At 35.2% G+C, this 24,806-nt stretch overlaps 1 protein-coding gene across 2 annotated transcripts in view; it reads right to left on the bottom strand.

Moving 5' to 3' along the window:
* Positions 1-1,198: 1,198 nt before the first annotated feature.
* SPAG6 (sperm associated antigen 6) overlaps positions 1,199-24,806 on the bottom strand; it is a 59,979-nt gene continuing 36,371 nt past the window's right edge. Inside the window, exons 6-11 of one of the 2 annotated variants that reach the window (XM_069458826.1) lie at positions 24,409-24,582; positions 23,054-23,206; positions 20,429-20,620; positions 10,895-11,011; positions 6,998-7,143; positions 1,199-2,165 (exon numbers count right to left, since the gene is read on the bottom strand). In XM_069458826.1, the coding sequence (XP_069314927.1) occupies positions 2,096-2,165; positions 6,998-7,143; positions 10,895-11,011; positions 20,429-20,620; positions 23,054-23,206; positions 24,409-24,582 (852 nt within the window). In that variant the 3' untranslated portion in view covers positions 1,199-2,095. The remainder of the gene's footprint in view (positions 2,166-6,997; positions 7,144-10,894; positions 11,012-20,428; positions 20,621-23,053; positions 23,207-24,408; positions 24,583-24,806) is intronic. The other variant, XM_069458827.1, reaches the window with a different exon arrangement.

Genomic DNA, 24,806 nt, shown 5'->3' with positions numbered 1-24,806 from the left:
ACTGACTGAATCTATAATAATAAGGTTCAAACAATTCTGCTTCTGAACTGAAGTCCTAAAAATAATTGTTTGTGTAAATTGACAGGTCCTAATGATAGACGAATTTTGAATAAACTCCCAGGTTGGGGGGTGGGAGGTGGGTAGGGAGCAGTGGGACAGAGGTTTGTCTACACAGAGAATTCGAATTGACAAGATTTGAGCCAGGGGTGAAAATATCAGGATATCATCAATGAGAGACATTATTTTTGCTCTAGCACCAAATGGAAAATATTTTGGTTTTATTTTTTCAAAAAATCTCACAACAGACTTTTCAAAAAGTAAGGAAAGCTTCATTTTGCTTAAAGTGTTTTATGTTAAGAGACATAACAACCCATCTGAACACTATTAAATATTTTATCACTTTGTTAGTTTAGTACTATTTGGTAAGTATGAAATGATATATGAAGTGAAAAACTTCACCTATAAAGTACAAGGGCAAAAAATACATAATAGGAAATTGACTCTTCCAATAATATCTGAGGAGGTTTTAACCCAGACAAACTAGTTTCTCTCATTACCAACATGGTCATCTAAGAAAAATAGCCTTAATGAAGAAAAATAAAAGCTACTTTTATTTTCTCAGATTGTTAAAAAGCTTCATAAGATGAGCTGGGCAGGCAGGAAGGAGAGAAAGGAAAGCTACAAAATTGGGAATAAAAATTACATTTTCCTATTCAATGAGTCAAAGAAATTGCTGCAAGGAAACAAAATAGACTCAAGGAAGTATTAAAGAAATGAAATCAGCAGCAATCTTAGCCTGACATAAGGCATAAAGAAATGGGGCAATCTTGGGTATGATAAAGTTTTAAAATACACAACAAAACTATGCACTGTTGGGGAACAACGATGACAGAGATGAATCTATAAAATACCATAAATAAATGGGTAGGCTCCTTTCGAATTAAAAAAAACAAAAAGCAAAAAAAATCAGAGTCCAAGAAGGAAGCCTGAAAACAGAGGCAGACTGGACACACTGTGGCCTGGGGCTCTCTGGGCTACCTTCACCTCCTCTTGGGCCTCCAGGAGAAAGCACTAGAAGTAATATCCCTTCAGATCAAAAGACACACACACACCAACTAGCCAAGGCCCCAAAATCCAAATCACATATTCCCCAGGTCAAAAACACACCGGATACGAAAAATGAAAGGGACAGTTCCAGTGCTGTTTTCATTTAAAATTTTATTGAAACCCCCTTCCACCGCTTTACAGCTTTCCAAGTGAGAATGCATGTAAAAGTCTGAGCCTGATGGTATTCTTCTCAAATTATTCCTTAAGGCCCTGAAAATGTGACTTCTGGGAAAGTGAAGCTAGGACAAGGGAATACTGTGGACCCATTTTACATATCTGCTTCCTTGCTCATTCATGAGCAGAGCTGGACTAAGAAACCTTTCAGTGAAACGGAGAGCATGTCTGCAGGAGTGTAACTCTCAGTACGGACTTGTCCCCTCTCCAGCCCCAGGAAAGGAACTTTAGGTATCGTGGAGAAGACTTGTGATAAAGAGGAGCGCCTTCCTAAATTTTTAGGAGAACCTGATGGGTTATCCACAGAGTCTGTGTGTCAGGTTAATGCCCATATGTAACCAGCATCAGAATCCCTTTCCAAGTGTTCTGTATTCTTGTCATCAGTTTCCTCTTTCAACAATTTCCCTTCTATATCTTACTGTGTAATTTGCAAGGACGGTTTTCCTAGCCTATGCCTATGAAGAATTGGCCAAAATAACTACGGGTTTTTGAACACCATCTCTTGTCTATATCTAGTGGTGGGTGGGGGGTGGTTTTTTAATAGAACAATAACAAATGCCTTAAAATTCTTTAATGTCTCTTTTAAATCTACCTTTAGAGCAAATCCTATACTAGCAGTGACCATGAATAGTTCCTCATATAGTCAAGCTACTAATTGTTAAAGTATTACATAAATTTAGACAATATTATCTATAAAAGTATTTCACATTGAATAAATCTAAAATGTACTTAGTTCAAATATTTAGAAAGAGCTTTAACAACTGTTATCCATAACTACTCTGCTGTGAATTTGAGCATAAAGATGTAACTTTACTTAGTTAATAAGTGGTTGATAGCTGTCCACCCTCTGCAGAAGTGTATCTGAATATCCAGGGGAATAATACCTGAAAAAGAAAATTGGCTGTTAGAGACTTATGAGCAGACTCAACGCAGCAGGCAGAAAAGATTCAATATAAGGAATGTATCTGAAATAATTCTGAATGAAACCTCAAATGCTCCAGTAATGCTTTGTGTATAAGGTTAGAGACTATCGAGAAGAGAATACCAACTCACAACACTGCGCCAGAGAAGTAGCAAAAACTTAAGGGGTATAAATGTAATGGCAAAGGGGACATTTTCCAAGCAAGAGATTTCAATCCAGTGATAATATTTTATTACAGAGGCTTTATTGTATTATGTCAAGTAACTAATGTTACTTTAAGGATCAGAGCTAATAGATTTTTTTAATAAGTTAGACTACACAGTCTATTGTTACTAATCAATTGCATTATGATTGCCTTAGAGATCATTCTCAGCACATGTTTTAATCAGGTCTGGTCACCTTCAAAAACAAAAATTTCTGGGAGTATAATTCACATTTAAATACTATTAACAAATGGCTTACAAATAGTTGTATCACACAAACCTAGGAAATTAATCATTTTTGTTGGTTCTTGGGCATCTGAAGTACTATAAATGTATATTTATAAACTGAATATTTTTTAAAAGTGAGTATAAAAATATTAAGTATATTTGATGCATTGTGGGATGCTTAATATACCATGGAAAGAATTTACATGCATATAAAAGTATGTCAAATGAAATTTGGCAGTTATTCTGTAATAAATGGATTTAAAAATCTATGGAAGTATAATTTTAAAATTCCCCAAATATTTGAAATTAGGCCCCTGAGGGCATTTTCTCCAGATAAAGCCTAATGTTAGGGACTCGCTTTGTGCTTTGTTAGTCATCTTTATCTATGCCTAGATGCTTGAGTTAAAAACTCATCATTATATTACATTAATTTCTTCTATAATTTGTCAAGTTAAACACAGAGCTGTATTTTCTCAATAGTGTACTCATAGGCAGTCATAAACAGATACATATGTACATATGTGTAAAAAGCTACCTTAAAGAATATTTCTCCTCTAAAGGCCTCCTACCCTTGAAAAAATTGTCCTTCATCATGGGTGTCTTCAAAGTGTTCTTACACTTAGGAACGCGTAACTGTTTCTCTGTCTGAGTTAGTCACAAATTTTAAAGCAGACCTCACCTTCCTAGGCCTTATAAATGTGCCAGATACCAGAGAGTTACTTTTATCTAAATGCAAGAGGTAGATTTTAAAATATCTTTAATATTTTAATTAAATTATTAATAAATCCATTTATTAATATTTAATGTGTCAAATACTTAATTTAACACATATTAATAAATGTATGCCTTTAATGATATAGTATTTATTAATATAATGTTATTAATACCCACCAGATTTCAAAAATTAGTATAAAAATATAAAATAATTCATTAATTTTTATATTGACTACAAATTGACATTGTAATATTTGGATATACTAGGTTAACAAAAATATTAAAATTTATTTACTCTACTCTGTTTCATTTTACTTTTTTTTTTTTTTTTAAAGACAGCGTCTGTCTCTGTTGCCCAGGCTAGAGTGCAGTGGTGTCATCATAGCTCACTGCAACCTCACACCTCTGCACTCAATCAATCTTCCTGCCTCAGACTTCAGAGTTGTGCACGCCACCACGCCTGGATAATTTTTTTTATTTTTTGTAGAGACAAGATCTTGCTATGCTGCTCAGACTTCATTTTACTTTTTTAAATGTGGCTACCAGACTATCTGAAATTACATATGTGGCTCACATTATATTTCTATTGAACAGTGTGCTTTAAAATAAAGGTCCCCAATAAATCAATTAGGATGTACCAATAATTCTAGAGGCTTTACCTGGCTAATTTCCAAGCTAGCACCCTATATTTCTCTCCCCAAAGATCTCAGAGACTTCCTAGTCTCCAGAATTCCCAACGGGAAGAGGATGTGCTCAGCACCGATTCCTTTCACCCCCATCAGCAGAGCACACACATAGCACTACTTAACTGCCCATAAATGCAAACACACTGCCTATGTATCTCAGTACACAGACCCATAAATAAATGCATCAAGTTGTCCATTAACTGTTAGAAAGCCCCATTCCAATTACAGTCTATCTGATGCTCAGGAATTCAAAAGTAGCTTCTCATCAGGAAAAAGCAACTAAAGGCAACATTAGCAACTAAAGGCAATTTAAATCTAACCAGAATAACTTTTATTTATGTCATTTGCAAAAAATGAAACAAAAATTTGCTTGACATGCATTTACCAACAAAACAAGTAGCGAAAAATAGTAAGTGGCCAAGTGCTGCTACATAGTTTCTCCAATATTATAATAATATTAAATTTGCTTCACCTGGTAATGTTACTTAATCTCCATAGAAAGAAAAATGAGAATGGAGGTGCTGGAAGAGGACAATAACAGATATTTACTGAACTGAATTCTTCCTATGTATAAGCCCTTTGGCTAAGCATTATCTCATTTAATTCTAACTCTATAATAGGTAATGTTCTTTATCTACATTTTACAGATGCAGAAACTGTGGCTAAAAGGGTTAAATATTGCCTTCAAGGTCACATAGTAAGTAGCTGGAACCGAGAGAGGAATCTAGGTCTGCTTGATACCTCAGCCTGAGCTTTTAGCCATACTCCCCATGGAAGAACCAAAATGAACCTCCAAAAAAAGAACAGGAACTTCCCTCTGGCTGTCAACCACTGCTATCCCAACTTACCTCTGAATGTCCTTTAAGAATGTAAGTGGATTAACCTTATCCTACACCCCTGTAGAACTGGGGTTATTATTATATTGTTACGCTACCAGAATATGCTGAATGGCAGATGTGTACATGTCTCCCTCCCCAAAGTAGATGTTTCCCAAAAGCCACTCCCCTCCCCAGCTTAGGCAGAGATTCAGAAGACAAAGGAGTTCATCTTATGGCTGTGGAGTGGGCCAGGCCTAGAACTTGGGTCTCCTAACGTCTAGTCCGGGCCCCTTTCCTCTTATATTACCTACCTTTATTAAAACATTTTTAAAGATTACTAAAATTGGAAAGCAATATGAAATAAATATTTAGGCTAGTAACAGATGAGAGAATGTATCAGTTGATAATCTATCTTATAAAGAATAATTAGTTTAAAATAGGTATCACCAAGTGATTCTTGAGAATTACGTAATTGTAAAAACGAAACCATTTTGGAATTAGATTTGTCTATTTCACAGAAAGACGTTTCAAAGATTCCTATAAAACACCATTTTATAAAACCTAATACTTTAAAAAAATCTGAATTTTGAAAACGTTAGTCAGCTAACCAAATTCTTCATGATAATTAGCCAATTTTTAACGTGAAATGCCAGCTCACAGAATTCGAGAAGTTAAAAATTTACTATAATATTTTGACAAAGCACCAGATTAAAGTCTAATGTGACTGAGTGTTCAATTTCTCCTGGTGCTTAGTTAAAAGACACCTAAAAAAAAAAACAGAAAGAAAAATTTCTTTTCAAGAAAGCACCTATCATTGGTTGATTCTTACAGGTCATTCCATTTTCGGGGCCCCTTTAAGTTTATCTTTATTCATCTTTCTATAATTTTGTTTGTTAGAAAATTGCATTGAAAGTTATTTTAAACTTATATAAAATAGCACTCTTCCTGAAGGGACATGTATTTCATGTATAAAAATTAATTTTATTTTCTTGATAAAAGGTTTTCGCATTTCTTTCATTTAGTGGTTTCACACATATTTTGTTATACAAACTTTTAAAATATAAAATTGAATAATTATATATAGTAGCTATACATTTTATGATATACTACTCCTTTGATACATATATAAATATTTTCAAAGCTGACTTATCAGAACTCTTTTGGTCAAAGAGTTCTCATAAACTTCCCAAAAGTGCGTAATAAACTTGCAACTCTGGAAAAAATTTACTGGGTGAATATATGTGAATACAAAACAAATTTTAAGCTTAAAATTATTTTTGGCTTTTAAAATCAATGTTACTATATGTATTAAAAAGCCATTAATATTAAATAGAAAGAATGAACAGATACAAATTATAATTGGTATGTCATAGTATATGTTTTAAAAATCAATTTATATTTTCTAATTGAAGAAAATAAGACATGAATGCAGGACTAGAAAAACATAGATAAATATGTCTTTTATTCTGCATTCTTTGTGGGCATTTTTCAAGATTCAGTTTAAATCATTCTATCTTTTCTTGATAACTTTGTTTTTATTTATTTGGGGTTTAGTGGTATAGCTCTCCCTCAGGCTTATAAGAACTGAGGCTTAGGTTTAATGCTCTGCAAATCAATTTCATTTAAAAAAATATCTTGAAAATGGCATCTTGCTACCTTACTCCGAGGTACCTGCATATGATAAACATTACTTAATTTTTTTTTGCATTTAGATAGTAACTTTCTTCTTGTTACTCAACGTCTCTTTTCTACTTGTAATACTCCATTTCATGTAAAGGTGAGCTTAAGGCAGAAAAGTAATATTCAAGGAACTGTGAAAATCAGAATCTGTAGGCCTTTTCTAAATCAGGAATTCACAATTTAAAAACTATTAGTTTAATTTGAATTCTGTATTTGGGTACTCTTTAGTGATGCATGTTAGGACAGAAATGTCTTAAGTGACATTCCAGTTTGATTTGGAAATGTGTGTATCAATTAGAACATTATTTAATTGCAGGAGGAGAGATCCAGAGAGAATAAAGGTATACATTGGCCTCATGTAGTATTTCAAAGTCCACATTTTGGCACAGTGGATATAAAATCTACATTTAAAACCAGAAAAACTACATTATGATATTGACCTTCTCAAAGTCCATTTTTCCTCACCTTACTATTTCCTCTGGGTAACAATTGTTAATACTGTTGATGTATTCTTGAAGGACAGAACCAGGTTCTGCTTTTATCTCTTGAACCTTTTTAAGTCCACCACTTGTCACAAAGAGTCGCCGAGCTTTGCCATCATGCGGCAGCACCTTGAAAGGTGAGGCACATAAAGATGTCAGCTTTTCTTTTCCAAGTTAGATTATTACTATTAAAAAGCAATACTGTATCTGAGAAAATGTAAAAGAGAATTTATGCCCAATATACCTATAACATAATGAGCCAAATCTGATAATTACTTGAAGTGGAATACACTCGTTTTAGAAATGTATTAACTTTTTATGTTGTGAAGATGAAATAAAGGCAATGAACATGGGCAAAGGCAATGGACATCCACTCATAAATGTACAACATAAAGCTCACATCCATTCAAGGTGTCTCCACTACCTACAAAATGGAAAGGCAAGCTCCTTAACAAGGCACAGAGATTCCTCTGTGCCTAAATACCAGCTCCTTACCTATCCAGCCACCTTACCCACCATCGACATCCTAAATTTTGTTTCGATAACATCAAAGCATGCATGCTGTGCCCTTTCTTGCCTTTGCCCATGCTGTTTCCTCTTCCTAAACTCCCCCTTTTGCTTGGTTAACTCGTAGGCATTTTTTAAGACTTTTAGCTCAAGCGTTACCTCCTGTAAGAAACCTTCTCTGGGACACTTCCATCCTCTCATCCCAGGTTACGTTGAGTTCTTTTCTTCTCTCGTAGCCTTCTGCCAAACCACTACCAGTGCACTTACCACAATATTTTAGTTATCCATTTATATGTCTGTCATACAGAAATGTCATTGAAGGTAGAAACTATACATTCATTCAATTCCCTCTTGTCTGGTACCTAATAGATACTCGACAAATGTGTAACAAATGAATGAATGAATGTACTAAACAGTAGGTAGAGAAGGGAAATTGAGAAGATATTAAAGATACTGAAGAAGAATCAGGAAAGTAAGGAATCAACAAATCCAAGGGAAGATTTTTAAAAGCAACCAATGAGAAAAAAAAAAAATCACTGGATTTGACAACAGAGTGCTGAAGAATTAAGTAAAGGCAGTTGCGTGTAGATGGAAAGTTGAGGCAGTCAGATTAACAGCAGTTAAGGAAAACATCAGAAGTCAAGTCAAGTCAAACTTTAAAGTTTCAGAAAGAGAAGGGAATCAGTAGGTTGAGGGCAAGCTGGGATAGAACTAAAGGTTACAGGTGTTTCAGATTTTGTTCTTAGGATTGAGGAGACTTGAGCATGTTTGTGTGTGGAAAGGAAAAAGCCAATGAAGATGAAGAAATGTACTATGCAAGACTGGCCAGACCAGGATGGTCCTGGGGAGAGGATGGGCTCACACTGTGGGGATTCCTGCTCTCCTCCTCGGTGGCTCCTGCTATCCCTCTGACAGAAGCACCCCTTGTCCCCGCTTCATCTTGTTCTTTCTTCAAGGACCAGCTCTTTTCGCCTGTACGTCCCCCACTGAAGCCCTTTCTGAATACCTCAGACTACATTCACTCACTCCTTCTCAAAAAAAAAAAAAAAAAGTTTATTGCAAAGTCCAGAACATTGAAGTGTTTTCTGTTTTGTCTGCTGTCTTCAGCTAGATTATAAATTTACTTGAAGAACTACTTTATTTTATTCTTTTTTGTCTATTCCCCAATGCTTAAAAGTACAGGGTACCTGTAGGCATTTAACAAATAACTAAAACTACAAAAGGATCTTGCTAATAGAATGGCAATACAAATCAATTGGACAATAAAAGACTGCACTGGTATGTATTTCTAAAAAATGGACTAGCCATAGATCAGAGCTTTTTTCTTTCCTCTCTGCAGGACTTGAATAGATCAGTTTTAAATATTTTGTTTGACCTGGAGAATTTTCATTACTTCCTGCCACATTAATTACTGCCACATTAATATCTTTTCACCTTCTGCCTTGCTTTCTCACCTCTTTTTAGTGTTTTGGTATCCTTAGATTAAGCAAATATCCTTGAAGTCCCATCAAAAGAGTATATGATATGGGATACTGTCTTTATTTTACCTTGGCTATCAAACTTTCACAAATCCTACTGACTTTATTTACTTATTTTGACCTCACCATAGGTTAGTGTTCATTTTCATAGCAAGTTCAATAAAACTAGAATATCTCACTCATTAGCCTAAAAGATTAAACAACAAAATGAAACTTTCAGAAATAATGTCAACTACCTGTTTGTAAGAGCCAACGACCCTATTTATAGATGATCCACTCAGGCCCTTATCCCGTCTCCCTCTCAGATGACCAAATTAGCTGGCCAATTTCTTACTTAGCAACCAAAAATACAGACAACTAAAGAAATGGATCAATTTTCCCCTTGTGGTAATTTAGCTGTTTCTCTGCATGATTTGGCTAGTTAGTCGCTTTGTCAAGGGGGCAAGCCATTATATCTCCTGCAGCCCATGTAACTAAGAGAGGAAAAAAAGTTTGATTAAGGACACAGGTGTTTGATACACAGAACTGTACCCTGAGGAGGCTTCAGCAACGTCAAACCTCTCCTTCCCGGTAGCAATGGTACTTGAGAGTCAGTTGAGCTACTGGAGATCATGGACAGAGTTGGGAGAACTGAAAGCTGTTAGTACAGTCTGTCTTTCAGATAGACACCTAAAACTAGACCTACTTACCTGCAGGGCCTACTTTAAAAGTTATAAAAATATATAGTTTTGTGCATTATTTGTAGAAATGTAGCATACCAACAGTAGCTCCTCATTTATATAGCATTATAACTGATTACTCAAATGAATTTTCCCTCTCCATTCATTTTTTAAAAAACCTTTTTAATTAGCCTTACCATTTGCATGTTTTATTTCTTAAAAACAACTCTTTGGTTGTTTTTGTTTTTATAAGTGTGAAATACGTGCCTGGGATTGAGCTAAACTTTTAACATGCAATATCTCATTTACTCTTTACAACAAGCCTAGGAAATATTGTAATGAGTACTCCCATTAATAATAATTATTAATTAATTATAATTATAATTAACAATTATTCCCATTTTACTGGCAACCCAACTAAGGTTTAGAAAGGTTAAGACTTTGCTAAAGAACACGAGCTGGTATGGGATGCCCAGGTACTCCAACTCCTGAGCCTGAGCTCACAGCCACTACGGGATACTACCTGTGCAGACCCCATTTTCCAAAGTCAAATACACTAAGCATAACTTAACCAGTTCTTGGCAGCTTAGGGTCAGCATCCTGACTCTCAGTGACTGTGGTAACGCATTCATTCTCTCGCATCCTTTTCTATCAGTAATCAGCTCTGCTGGCTGTGCCCACTTCTGTCAGCTCGACCTTTCTACCTTACTACCATTTACCATCATTTAGTCTGCAATGATCTAAGAAATATGACAGCTACACTTGTTAAAATTGTTCATAAAATAAGTCAGTATGCTCCAAATTACTGTCTGAGAGCATCTCCAATAAAGTACATGGACTTTGTGAAAAATATTTCAGCGGCCCAGAGACTTTTGTCCTGTCTTTATAAAATCTTTGCAGTGTTCCCAGCTGAGTGAGACTAAAAGACACTGGGAAAATTACTAAAAGTTGCTTATCAATATAAAGTACCTTGTTAGGAAATTTTTACCTCCCGAGAACACTGTAAGATAGTACAGAGGCTGTGAGGAAAATGTGAGGAGGGATGAAGTGTTTCATTTATATGTGAGCTTTATTAACCTATCTTACCTTCACTGTCAATACACATCAGTGAGAGTTAAGTAGTAAAACTCTGACCCCCATCTTAACACAAAAAACCATGGAACCAACAGAAAAAATAAGTTAACAAATCATTTTATCTTTCTTCCTCTCCTGACAGGCTAAGAGAGCATTTCTTACCTTACTGAACTGTCCAACAACATGCTTCAGAATGTTGGGAGGAGCATCATATAGAAATGGTTCAAGGGCTGGTAGATAGGTGCATTTTTGTAGGATATTCTTTATGGCTTTTTTACTCTATTGAAATGCAAAGCAAAATGCATGCAAAAGTAAGTAACCAATGAGAGACTTAACAAGAATTCATATCTCACGTTTCTGGAATTTGAAAATAAAATCAATTTCCTGGTCTAACCTGCAGTTGTTTCATTTTTTAAAAAATTCTCAGAAAAACTCTTTCATTGGTTGGTTTTGTCAGAGAGTACCCTACAAATTGTCTTCCTATTAAACCTAAAAAGCACAGTGTATTACTGAGCTCTTAAAATATGAATGAGCAAATTAAAAGTCTAAAGCATAAAGTTACAAACTATAAATTAGTATGTACTATATTAGTGTAAAAATGTATACATATCAAACTGTGAGATAACTAGTACAACCTGTTTCTTCCAATCAACAAACATGAGAAAATAACTTAGTTTTTTGTAGAATTTCACTATCAGGTTCTATGTTCTCCAGATGATCTCACTGCTTATACACAGGTAGTCAGAAATGTCTACAGTGTGCATCAGTCAATGAGCATTTGTAGATATGCTGCTGTAGGTCATGGGTAGACACTTCCCCATTCACAAACAGAAGCAAAACAGACAGGCTCTACTCAACTGCAGAGGAAAGCTCTTCTCAACAATACAGAGTGTATGACCGATAAGCAAAGGAACAGGTACCACGTGTACCTTCCCACTCCCCTTAGCACTCCCGTGTATTTCAAAGTGGCATCACGTGGTGCTGACAACCTGCCACAAATGTGGCTGGAGAAGGGCCCGAATGTGACCACAACACATCACTGCAGCCAGCTCTCAGGCCATGGCTGGTTGTAATTCTGTTTCTTTGTATTAAAGCCTGTCCCCTTCACTTTGGAAAGCTTTGCAACAATTGGGTTTTTCTATAGTTGTTTTCCGCTAAGATTCCACATCTGCCTGTCTGTGGTTTGGTGCTGCAGCGCATCCTTGCGGCCTTTCCTCTATTTACTTATTCTTTCTTGGAGGCCTTAGCCAACCTGGTCTTTTGGAATCCTAATCTTATTTTATACTGATGTTAAACAATGCTCTTGAAATGTCAAGCAGTGTTTTGATTTTCACATCAAGAGTTTTATAATTGGTAAGTGGGTTCATCGAAAACTTTTATCACATGTGTGCTATCAATAAATTTGAATTTAAGGTTTTTCAGAGACCCAGGCTAAGCAGTCTTGTATAACCTCTTATTTCTTGACACATTTGTCCTCAAACATTGTTTTATAAATTAGATTAAATGAAACAAGGAATGTAAAATATGCAGCCCAGATTTTTTCCACATGTAGTATAACAAGTTAGAACTAAACTCTTGATTCCCAACACAATTGGTTATACCTTTGTGAACCATCTTAAGATCATGGTGACCTTAGCAAGCCAACAAATTTAACTGCTATCGGTTATATGATCAATGAACAGTATAGCAGAAATCACATCCACTGTACCATGCAGACAATCTAATTCTAATAGTTTCAAGTTGATGATGTATTGTCAAGTTATTAATCAAAGACTCTAGAAAAGAGTCTAATGACACTAGAAATTCACTGAGCTTTACAATCTTTCATTTGGAAGAAATATACTCAATTTATGACTATATTCGTCTAGATAGAATGTATGTCATAATAATCAGCTATGTTATCCAGCATGATAGAACTATTAAAATTTTGTTTACATGTCTAAATCTGAACTTAAAATTTTCTAACAACTTTATTAAGATATAATTTACATACCATAATTTCACTCATGTACACAATTCAATAATTTTAAATAAATAAAATCTGCAGTATTGTACAACCATCTCCACAATCTAATTTCAGAACATTTTCATCATCCCAGAAGGAAACCTCATGCCCGTTTGAAGTCACTCTCACCCCTACCAGCTCCAGGTAACTACTAATCTACTCTCTGTTTCTAAACGTCATTTTCTTGACTTTTCTGGACAATCCATATTAAATGAAACCACACAATATGTGAATTTTCATGCCTAGCATCTTTCACTAAGTGTAATGTTTGTGAGGTTCATCCATGTTGTGTCATGTATCACTACTTCATTTCTATTCATTGTCAGATAGTATTCCATTACACAGATTTGCCACATTTTGTTTATCCATTCGTCAATTGATAACATTTAGGCTGTTTCCACTTTGAGCTATTATGAATAATGCAACTATGAAGATTTGTGTAGACAATTGCTTTCATGTCTCTTGGGTAAACAGAAGTGGAATTGTCGAATGATAAAAATAAATTTATGTTTAATATTTTGAGAAACTGCCAAACTGTTTTTCAATGTAACTGCAACGTTTTACATTCCTTCCAGCAATGTTAGAGGGTTCAAGGTTCTTGACGTGGTGGTCAACATTTGTTACTGTCCGTTTTATTAATTATAGGATTCTTGTGGGTGTGAAGTAATATCTCATGATGGTGTTTGTTTTTTTTTCATTATGTTTTTGATTTGCATTTCCCTAGTGACTAATGTTGAATGTCTTTTCATCTGCTAATTGGCCATTTGAATATCTTCACTGGTGAAATGTCTATTCAAATTTTCTTTCCCATTATTTAATTGGGCTGTCTTCTTATTATTGAGTTGTAAGAGTTCTTTATATATTTTAGATATAAATCCTATCTTGAATATATGATTTATAAATATTTTCTCCAAGTTTGTATGGCTTGTTTTTTCATCTTATTAATGGTGTCTTTTGAAGCATAAAAGTTTTTAATTTTGATGAAACTTAATATATCAATTTTATCACTTGTGCTTTAGGTGTCATATCTAATAAATCATTGGCTGGTCCAAGGTCACAAATATTTACTCCTAAATTTCTTCTCACAGTTTATAGTCTCAGAATTTGTACTTACATCTATGATCAATTTTAAGTTAACTCTGGTATATGGCATGAGATAAAGGTCCAAAGTAATATTTTTGCCTCAGGATGCAATAATTGTCTCAGTACCATTTGTTGAAAAGACTGTCCTTTCCACATTAAATTGCCTTGGCACCTTTGTGAAAAATCAATTGACCATAAAAGGGATTATTTCAGATGCTCAAGCCAATTCCATTGATACATATGTCTTTCTGTAAGCAAATACCACATTATCTTGATTACTGTGGCTTTGTGGTATGTTTTGAAATTGGGCAGTGTAAGTCCTTCTTCTTTTTTAAGATTGTTTTGTTAGTCTGGATTCTTTTCATTTCCACATGAATTTTATGATCAGCTTCTCAATTTCTGGGGGGAAAAACCCAGCTGGGATTTTGATAGAGATTATGTTGAATATACAGTAAATTTGGAGTATTGCCATCTTAACAATATTGAATCTTCCAGTCCATGAACATGGAATGCCTCTCCATTTATTCATATCTTCTTTAATTTTTTAAGCAATGTTTTAGGGTTTTCATTGTACAAATCTTATACTTCTTTTGTTAAATTTATTTATATGTATTTAATTCTTTTTAATGCTATGTAAATAAAACTATTTTCTTAATTTCATATTTGAATTATTTATTACTAGTATATGGAAGTACAATTGATCTTTTACATTGATCTTGTATCCTATGACTTTGTTGAACTCTTATTAGTTCGTGTGTGTGAGAATTCCTAAGGATTTTCTACATACAAGATTATGTCATATGCTGGGTTTAAGATATACATTATGTTTGGTTATCTATGGCTGTGAGCAAAATAAAGTAGTTCTTACAACTTCATACTGTGAATTGTTATAGAAATTTATTGGAGTTGGCCGGGCGTGGTGGCTCACGCCTGTAATCCTAGCACTCTGGGAGGCCGAGGCGGGTGGATCGCTCAAGGTCAGGAGTTCGAGACCAGCCTGAGCAAGAGCGAGACCCCGTCTCTACTAAAAATAGAAAGAAATTATATGGACAACTAAAAATCTATATAGAAAAAATTAGCCGGGCATAGTGGCGCATGCCTGTAGTCCCAGCTACTCGGGAGGCTGAGGCAGTAGGATCGCTTAAGCCGAGGACTCTGAGGTTGCTGTGAGCTAAGCTGACGCCACGGCACTCACTCTAGCCTGGGCAACAAAGTGAGACTCTGTCTCAAAAAAAAAAAAAAAAAAGAAATTTATTGGAGTCAACAAACGCTTTTATTTACCTAATTCAGTAAATCAAGTAATATCTTACTTTTAACTAATGAATAATAGATTATGAATTTTGCTAATTGTCACTGCACTCAGTAGCTAATGTTTATGCTTAGATAAAATATATGATTATGCCAGAGGAGGAATCCTGGGCTATCTACTAAGGGCAAATGAGCCTGGTTTTTCTATGAACTAGCGTAGCATCTACAGTTCTAAATCCTTTTTTTTTTTTTGTAATTTCTAAAAACTGACTCTATTCTCACTTATTAGGGCTATTGTAAAAAAATCAGTAAGTGACAACATTATTTTTTAATCTCTTAACAAGATACATAGAATTAACAAAATTGTCAATACTATGCAAATAACGATACCACTTCAATTGTTTTTCAAAGAAAATTGGAGGAATAACAAAAATAATGCAGTATTGCTTTCTTTAATGTATGATCTTTAATAAAGACTAATTAAAATTTTTATCATAAAGTTATTTTTGTTCTGGAAGCATTCTGGCATGAAGAGTCATAATTATTAAAATGAAGGAGGGACACAGGAATAAATCTTCATGACCTTTGGTCAGGCAAAGCCTTCTTAGATATGACACCAAAAGCAACAATAACAACAAAAATAGATAAACTGAATTTCATTGAAATTTAAGTATTTTGTGCTGTAAACAATACCATCAAGAAAGTAATAAGACAACCCATAGAATGGGAGAAAATACCTGCAAATCATATATCTTATAAGAATCTGTATCCAGGATATACAAAGAACTCTTACAACTCAATAATAAAAAGACAAATAACCCAATTTAAAATGAGCAAAGGGTCTGAATAGACATTTCTCCAAAGAAGATATAAGAATGGCCAATAAGCATATGAAAAGAACATCATTAGCCATTTGGCAAATGCAAATCAAAACCACAATGAGATACCAATTCACACCCACTAGGATGGCTATAATCAAAAAGATAATAACAAGAGTTGGCAAGGATGTAGAAAAATTGGAACTCTCATGACTGCTGGTAGTACACTGGAAAACAACAGTTCAGCGGTTCCTCAAAATGTTAAACAGAGTTACTTATTGACCCAGCAATTTCGCCCCTGGGTATATACCCAAGAGAAATGAAAACATACAACCAAATAAAAACTTGTATACTAATGTTCACAGTGGGCTGGGCGCGGTGGCTCACACCTGCAATCCTAGCATTCTGAGAGGCTGAGGCAGGAGGATCGTTTGAGCTCAGGAGTTCGAGACCAGCCTGAGCAAGAGCGAGACCCCATCTCTACTAAAAATAGAAAGAAATTAGCTGGACAACTAAAAATATATAGAAAAAATTAGCCGGGCATGGTGGCACATGCCTGTAGTCCCAGCTACTCAGGAGGCTGACGCAGGAGGATCACTTGAGCCCAGGAGTTTGAGGTTGCTGTGAGCTAGGCTGACAGCACTCTAGCCCAGGTGACAGAGCAAGACTGTATTCGTTTTTTTGATTTTTTTTTTGAGATAACAGTTGTTTTTTAAAAAATGATAATGTTCATAGCAACATTATGCATAACAGTCAAGAGTGGAAATAATCCAATGTCCATCAACTGGTGAATATATAAACAAAACATGACATATCAATACAATGTAATATTTGGCAATAAAAAGGAACAAAATACTGATACATAAACAACATGGAGGAACCATGAAATTCAAACTAAGTAGTAAAGCAGCCAGGCACAAAAGGCCATATATATTGTATGACTCTATTTAAATGAAATGTTCAGAAGAGGCAAATCCACAGAGACAGAAAGTAAATTAATGGTTGCCTGGGGGTAGGCAGAGGATATATGGAGTCACAGCTAATGGGTACAGAGTTTCTTTTGTGGGGGATAAAAATGTTCTGAAATTGTGGTTATGGCTTCATGATTCTGTAAATATACAAAAAACCATTGAATAGTATACTTTAAATAGGTTAACTGTATAGTATTTGAACTATATCTCAATAATGCTGCTAAAAAAATGAAGTAGGAACAATAACTATCTTAGTTTTATAACTAAACAGAATGAACTGATTCAAATGCCAACTTAAGATGTAACATTTCAAAATGATGCCTCTAAATCAAAACAAGTATAAATGTAATTCCCTGGATATTTTCAAAATATATGTAGGTAAGCTTATTAGATAAAAAATATTAGTTTTTCAGTTTTTATTAAGGTATTTGGAATAACATAGGAACAAATAGGACAACCCATAGAAAGAAGAAAATACTTGCAAATCATATCTGATAAGAAACTGTATCCAGACTATACAAAGAACTCTTACAACTCAATAAAAAGGTAAATAACCCAGTTTAAATGAGCAAAGGGTCTGAACAGACATTTCTCCAGAGAAAACATGAGAGAAATTCCAAGAGGCTGCTTATTGGTCCTCCTGGATGGGAATCTATTAGAGAATGCTTACAGAAGCTGACATGCCTATGGGACAAAATGAACTTCAACACGGCCTTATAATTTGAAAGCTGCCACAGAATAACAAATGAGAAATACTATTAGTTCTTGACGCTCTCGGATACACTTTTCCCTACTGAGATAGTGTCAAATCAAACAGGCTTGAATGGACTCTCATTCTAAAGCCTTTAAAGCAACAACTGATAGAACTCAAGAGAACTTGAGGAAGAAAAAAGAATGATCAAGTCCCTACAATAAGAAAATATTCAGATGGACTTAAAGCCTTAGAAAGATTGCTGATAGGATAATGACTGATAAACATCTCACTTTTTAACTTACCATACAATGTGCTTCCTAAAAGCAAATACTATATCAAATCTATGCAGAAGAAACTTAAGTTCTATTAGTTAACCTAATAAAACCACCTTTGTTAAACTAAAACACAGTAAAAGTTATCTTACTTCAAAAAGTGAAGTTTTCAAATTTACTTTAATGATATGTACACGACATAACATCATAATAATTCATAAAAAACAAGTTATATAAACTCAGTAGTATATAAAAAATATATTGTGCTACCTAAGGAACTATTTGCAATGATTAATCAAGCTATAATTACTAATGAGTCCACTATTAATGATTCAGGCTCCAGCTCATGTATTACTTTAGTTTATTTCTAAAACTTAAAGGAAAATAGAAGTTGTTAAATGCAGGAATCTGAAAGGATACAGATTATTTTAAATTTAAGAACTTATCTGTTAATAAGCTCTAAATTGAACAGAGTTACTGTTATAGCCTGGACATAGCTTATGCCCATAGAGAAGGCAGAGAGCCACGGGATCCCTGGAGACGGGGATATGGGGGAGGGGGATGGGATGGGATGGGAGGAAGAGGCAGAGGAAGGAGTAGATGCTCAGGAGGCTGGGGGCAGTGGAAAGAGGAGGAGAAAGATGACAATGATAATGAGTTAAAGAAATATGAGGCCAAAAGAGGATTACTTGTACAGGTTAAAATTACATATATATAAATCAGCTGTACTTGGACAACTCAAAACTGGACATAGAGTTTTGGTTTCTCACCAGAAAGTTAAATAACAGAGACCTGTTAAATGAGAAAAGACCTGAGAGAGCACACCATCAATTTTTCTCTCTCTTCCAAGCATTGCCAAGGAATACACTCAACACTGGAGAACGTGAGGGATGCTCTAAATCCATCAAATCATTGCTTTGCTCTAAAAAGTCTTTTTAAAAAAATGAAAAAATATTAACCTTAGAAATCAACTTCCCTCAATGAATTTGTAGAGAAAAACATGTAAACATAACCAAACATATATAAATTCACTTTTATAAAATGTATATGTCATCCAGGCAATGGGGCCAGGAAGCACAGCCCACACCCCCAAGCACCCCCAGGAAAGTATCTGGCTCGAATCCCTGTGATGGGGGTGCATGTGGCCAGCAGGGCCTTTGCCTGGGCCCTGCAGCAGGAGTTGGCAGAAACCACTCCTGAAGAAGAGACAGCTCCTGGCCACCTCTGTCCCCGTGTGTCACTTCTCCTGTAGCACCTGGCAGGGGTGAGTTGCCCACTTGGAAGGTCCAGGGAGAGCTCTGGACTGCCAAAGGCTGAGTGATCATCCTCACCGCCACAAAGCCAGCTGGGCCTCCAGAGGCACAGCATATTCTCAATGTTTTCCAGCTGAGCCCCAAAGAGGCTCAGGAACTACAGACACTTGGTTAAGGTGAAGGATAAATCTGTGGGTGGCTGCTTCTACCTGGAGTCAAAGGTGGTGTGCAAAGGAGAGCCTGGATGAGGAACTCGGAATCCAGGCCCAGGAGGACAGAGAGAAAAAGGGTGGATGCCCAAAACATGACTGCTCGGCTTCCCCACCCAACCCCACCCCCTCTAATTTATGGCTCAGTAATAAATGTCTTTTCCTCAAAAATTATTACATGCCAAATAATGCAAATAAATGGTTCACTATATATAACTTTCAGAGTCCCTCAACTATATAGTTCAAGTAAACTTCCTGCCACTTTATACCATCTAAAGTTATGTTTCAGCAAATGTGTTTTCCTATTTGTTAATTTACTGTTTTAATTAAAATTTAAATGTAATTTAACTTGCTGTTATTAATTTTATTTTGAATTATTATCTTTTCTGTGAACTTCCCTCAATCCAAGTCAATTCTAAAAGCTGTTTTCAAAAAGTTACATGTTTTCCTAATAGGAACTATATTGAGAAACATTTTTTTCTTTCTTTTAAATTCTAAAATTATTAAAGACTCCATCCTACTTCACATTCATGTTTTGTGAATCATTTTTGCAGCTGGTAATATTTTTTCAGAAAAATCTTCCTTTTAAAAAATGCATTATTTAAAAATGTTTAATCTAGTGAATCTTATAAACAATTTTTTGGAGGAACAAATACAAGACATATAATTAAAAGATCAGGCAGCCTTGGAGTTAAGAGAGGTAAATTATGGCTTCAGGAATACCCTCTGACTAGCTACATTATACCTTTGAAAAATACCTTAAATTCTTTTGGACTCAATTTTTTAATGTAAAATGGACTACAGTTCTCTCCAGCAAATTCTAACTCATAAATTCTATTATTCTTCAATTCTAATTCCATAAGTCAATAGGAATATAGAATGTAATAACCATACATTCATTTTATAAAAAAACAACTTTGCATCTGTAGAGAACTTTATTTAAATATATTACTGATTTTTAGAGACAACGGTAACCCATTTTCAAAGAAGAGTGACCTCAATTCTTCTCATAAATTTGAATTTCTTGACTTATAATAGCAATAATGTCTATAATGAAAGTTAAAATATTTTAAATTATACATTTTTAAAAATAAGTCAAAATCTAACAAATCTTCATAAAACAATTAGGAATTAAGCACTTACTTTTATTTGAAGATCCTCGGAACTTTCTGCTGACATGTACAAAGACAGCAGAACTGGCAAAGTATTTGTGACTGCGACAGCCCGTGCGTGTTCAGGAGTGTGCCTCCCAATCTGTCCTAAGGCCCAAGCAGCAGCAGCCTTAATATGATCTTCTGGTTCTTCTGACAAGCAGACTGACAACTGGGGTACACCCTGCAGCGTTGATCAAAAGAGCAAGTGTTATGAATCTAGAGCAGGATTAAAGAGTCTTCCGTGTCTCTCAAACATTAGAAGAAATCATTTCGGCCTTGATCCCTTTTTTCCTAAACGGTTCAATAAATGAGCACATCACAGGGGCTGTCATTTCTTAAGTCAATAAAATGACTAGAGCTAAATTACCTTAATTATCTGTAACAATCCAACTAAAGTAAGAATATCTCTACTAGCTTTTACCCCCCAAATAGAAGGCATTTAACCAAATGACAGATGCCACAGACTAGGAAATAGGCAAAGCCAGATTCTACTGTGACAAGCTAAAAATGTTTCGGATTTTAAAATCTTTTATTTTCCTTTGTTAAAAAAAGTTAATTTAGAATCTTTAAAGAAAGTCTTTTCACCAAGTATAATAAATCTGAAAACAAAATAACTGCTATAGATTCAAAATCAAATAAATAATATGAGTAAGAATACTAAGTGTCTTTTAGATGAAATATATTCACTAATACCTTTACTGAAGCAGCACAAAAATAATTTTCCATTAATTTCTGTCAACTTTCAAACTATAATTTTGCCCATTTTAACATGATTTAACATCAAAGTAGAAATGATTGTGTTACACAGATAGCATGTGCTTACATTGTGCATCCTAGGCTTCAATTTTATTTAAATAATAAAAACAGAATTAACTAAAAGGTCTCAAATACATCATCGTTTATATACTCAAGGAAGAAACAAATAACCAAATCAAATTCTAATTCCAGATTCTGTACAGGCATAATTTTCTAACTAATTTGGGATTATCACATTAAGTTTAGTGCCACAAAAACCAGTATCACATGGTCATGCCACCACTTTGCAGAAATCATAACAGGTACTCTTTTTCTTCACCTTTTAATTTGGTTATTAAGACCAATTCCTGAAGAGACCTGCCATATTTCTTCATTGGCTTCTTTCCTACAACTAAAAATGTATGTCTGCCAATACAAAAGATCAGACCTGTCTTCAGAGTGAAGCAACTTTCCAGACAGCCCATACTTGCAGGGTGTAATGAGAATGAAGAAGTTGGAGGAGGAGACAGCTCCTCCACCCCAACCAAAGCTCTGACTTGCTGGCTTCAGCTGTTATGAATAACAGGTAAGCTAAGGAACGTAAATGTGCTTCCAAAACTATAAGGTATTATTTAAATGTAAGGTATTGTTGTTAGTCCTTATGGTATTACACAGGAAAAGGAGAGAGTGCTACAGTACCGTGGGGTTTGCCTCAAACTGCTGAGCTACCTTGATCTCCAACTAACTGAAAAACAAACCAAGTGGGGAGGCCAGCAGCAACCCTGGACCAAGGAAGGGCTTCCTGGTTAGTTTGAGGAAGGAACGTAGGAAGCAAAAACAATCTCTTCTTCTTTCATCATTCTTGCTATGTGTAAGCTTTCCGACTATCCACAAAAGAACCAAGGATCCAAATCCAGTAACACCCTTACAGTGGCCCTTCAGAAAGCGCCACTGCTGCTCCAGTCACTATCACAGTCTATGGTAATGGAAGAAGAAAAGGGAAAGAGCAGGATAAAGGGAGTAAAGCAAAGGATTATCTTGGAATAGGTAGAAAACAAAGATCTGAGCCTCTTTTTTATTCTGAGGATTAGCAAGGGATTAAAAAATCCACATTTCTGTTTAACATGCAGCAGCAGGTTTTCCATGCTGATAAGAAACCCACATTCCCGAGGGTCGTCACACACACTATAAACACACAGCCTTTGAAACATTCTTCAGGAGATCAATGTTTACTCATCAACATATATTTTGTGAGCACCTACTATGTGTTGGAGCTGCACTATGCCATGGGTTTCCATGAAGTTGTGAATTAAGGCAACATCCCCAGAGCAAGGAAACAAAAACACTGCTACCTGATGTGTGCTCCGAATTGCCTACATCTAAGAAGAGAAATTAGTTTGTGAAAACTGAAGGAGAGAAAGTGGATAAAACGGGATGTCCTAGCCATCATCATCTCCTACGCAAATGACAGGAAAGGGAGGAATGTATAGACCTCTGAGAGTAGTGAAAATGACTACTGGCCATGTCATTTATAATAGTTGTTTTTAACCAAATTATGCTTTACATGTTTGTAAATACGTACAAATTAATCCTTCAAGATACAAATAAATTTAGTATTTAAATACAGATAAAACTGATACTCAAGAGAGTTCATATTTTGTTCATATTAAACACTGAATTAAACTTCCTGTAACCTAAACCTTCCTCTTCAAGGATTGCTTTGGAAAACTTGCTAATAAGCACTGACATAATCAAAAAACTTTTAGATAATTTTTTTCTGCTCAAGTTATATTTTATATTCTGTGGGAGAGTATTAATCTGTGGTTCTGTCTTGGAATATCTCACTGCAATAACTAGAAGAAATGAAGCGGGAACAAACCTTGGAAATGATCACCGCCATTGCTAGGTTCTCAGAATGAGCTGCTACGTAACCAAGCATCATGATGCCAGGCAGCCTTATATTCCCCTTGCAGGACCCGATGCAATCAATCACAGCAGCGACTCCTCCTGCGTTCACTATCAGCTGTGAAAGCTAAGAGAGAAGAATGAGAGCTAGCTAATCAGGACCACCAAGCATAAGATGATCTTTAAATATTAGTTTAGCAACACCACACTTTATTTCGGGCCTAAAAACAACTGGTAAAATTGAAGTATCATTTGGTGAAATTATTATACCTATTAAAGAAATATACCAGTATAATAATCCTGCTATTTTAAGTGCACAAATATACTGTGAGGAGCTTTACTCTGTGTTTCAATTTTTCATGCATCGATGGCACAACTTTTATCCCTATTATAATGGATGTCAAAATTCCTCACCTAGACTCTAAGCCTAGGGCTAGTTCATAACTAGCTAACTACCAAAACCCCCAATCACAATGGGTGAATATGTAGCAGATTAATCACTGAATGCTGAAAGACAATGTCAGACTTGAAATATTCTAACCTAATTACCCTCCTCCTTTGCTAGTAATGATCACTAGCTGAGCGCACTTCAATTTTGAAAAATCTCTACCAAATAAAGATGTTAAGTGAAATAAAGAATGAGGACTTTAATGAAATGTAAATTGATTAGTTAAAATATACACAGAAAAGAGATACAACTTCAGAATCGACACAGGCTTGTTTTGTCTCTCTTTCTTTCCCATCTAAGAACTCAGAGCAAGAAATCACCATGTAAGAGCACCTATATTTATAGTAGCCACACTAGGCCAGGGGACCTTTCTGGTCTTTCCCAACCTAGAGGTAGAATATCATTCTCACTTCTCCCAGCTGACATAAAACGGTAAGGATGACAAAGGCCCACAGTCCCCACAGTCCAGAAATGGAGAGCTGGAGATGATTAGAATCTGAGATTTCAAATTTGAACTCCATTAATATAACCCAGTGGTTCCCAACTGGGGGCAATTTTGCTCCCTGGGGAACATTTGGCAATGTATGGAGACATTTTTGATTGTCACCACTTGGGGGAGAGTGGTGCTATTGGCATCTAGTGGGCAGAGGCCAGAGATGCTGCTAAACATCTATTATATGATGTACAGGATAGCTCCCCACAAGATACCACAACGAAGAAATACCTAATCCAAAATGTCAGTAGCGCTGAGGATAAGAATCCCTGACCTAACTAGATCATGTGGCACAAACCCTGGGCCCTATAAACAAATTGATGTTTTATTTAAAAACTAAAACTAACTACTATATATTATTATATCTTGAAGTTTTTTTTTTTTTCACCTCAGGTGTATGTTTTGCAATCTCTCTAATTAAAGTAGAAGCATTTTTCTTCACGTATTCATCTTTGTCCTTCAGACAGGTAAGTACAACTGGAAAAATCTCTGCTTCAACGACCATTTCTGCCAGATCCACAGAATGTTTTGCAACCTGACTGAGAGCTGAAAGAACCTGACGCTGTTAAGCAAAAGACAAAACAAAACATTATGTAGAGTCCACTACAGAGCTCGGATGTAATTTAAACACTTTTATATATACTCAATTGCTTTACAAAAAGAAAAAGAATTACATATCCACCATAACTTAAGATTTCTGAGTCTTGAGACATTCATATCCTAGTCTTATACTCAATTTTTAAAAATTCCCAAATTAGTTCTCTGTTGACTTTTAAAATTCTATCT

Source organism: Eulemur rufifrons, chromosome 25, assembly GCF_041146395.1.
Source record: "Eulemur rufifrons isolate Redbay chromosome 25, OSU_ERuf_1, whole genome shotgun sequence".
NCBI lineage: Eukaryota > Metazoa > Chordata > Mammalia > Primates > Lemuridae > Eulemur > Eulemur rufifrons.
Note: the sequence above shows the minus strand (reverse complement) of the source record. Positions and strands in the feature narration are given on the sequence as shown.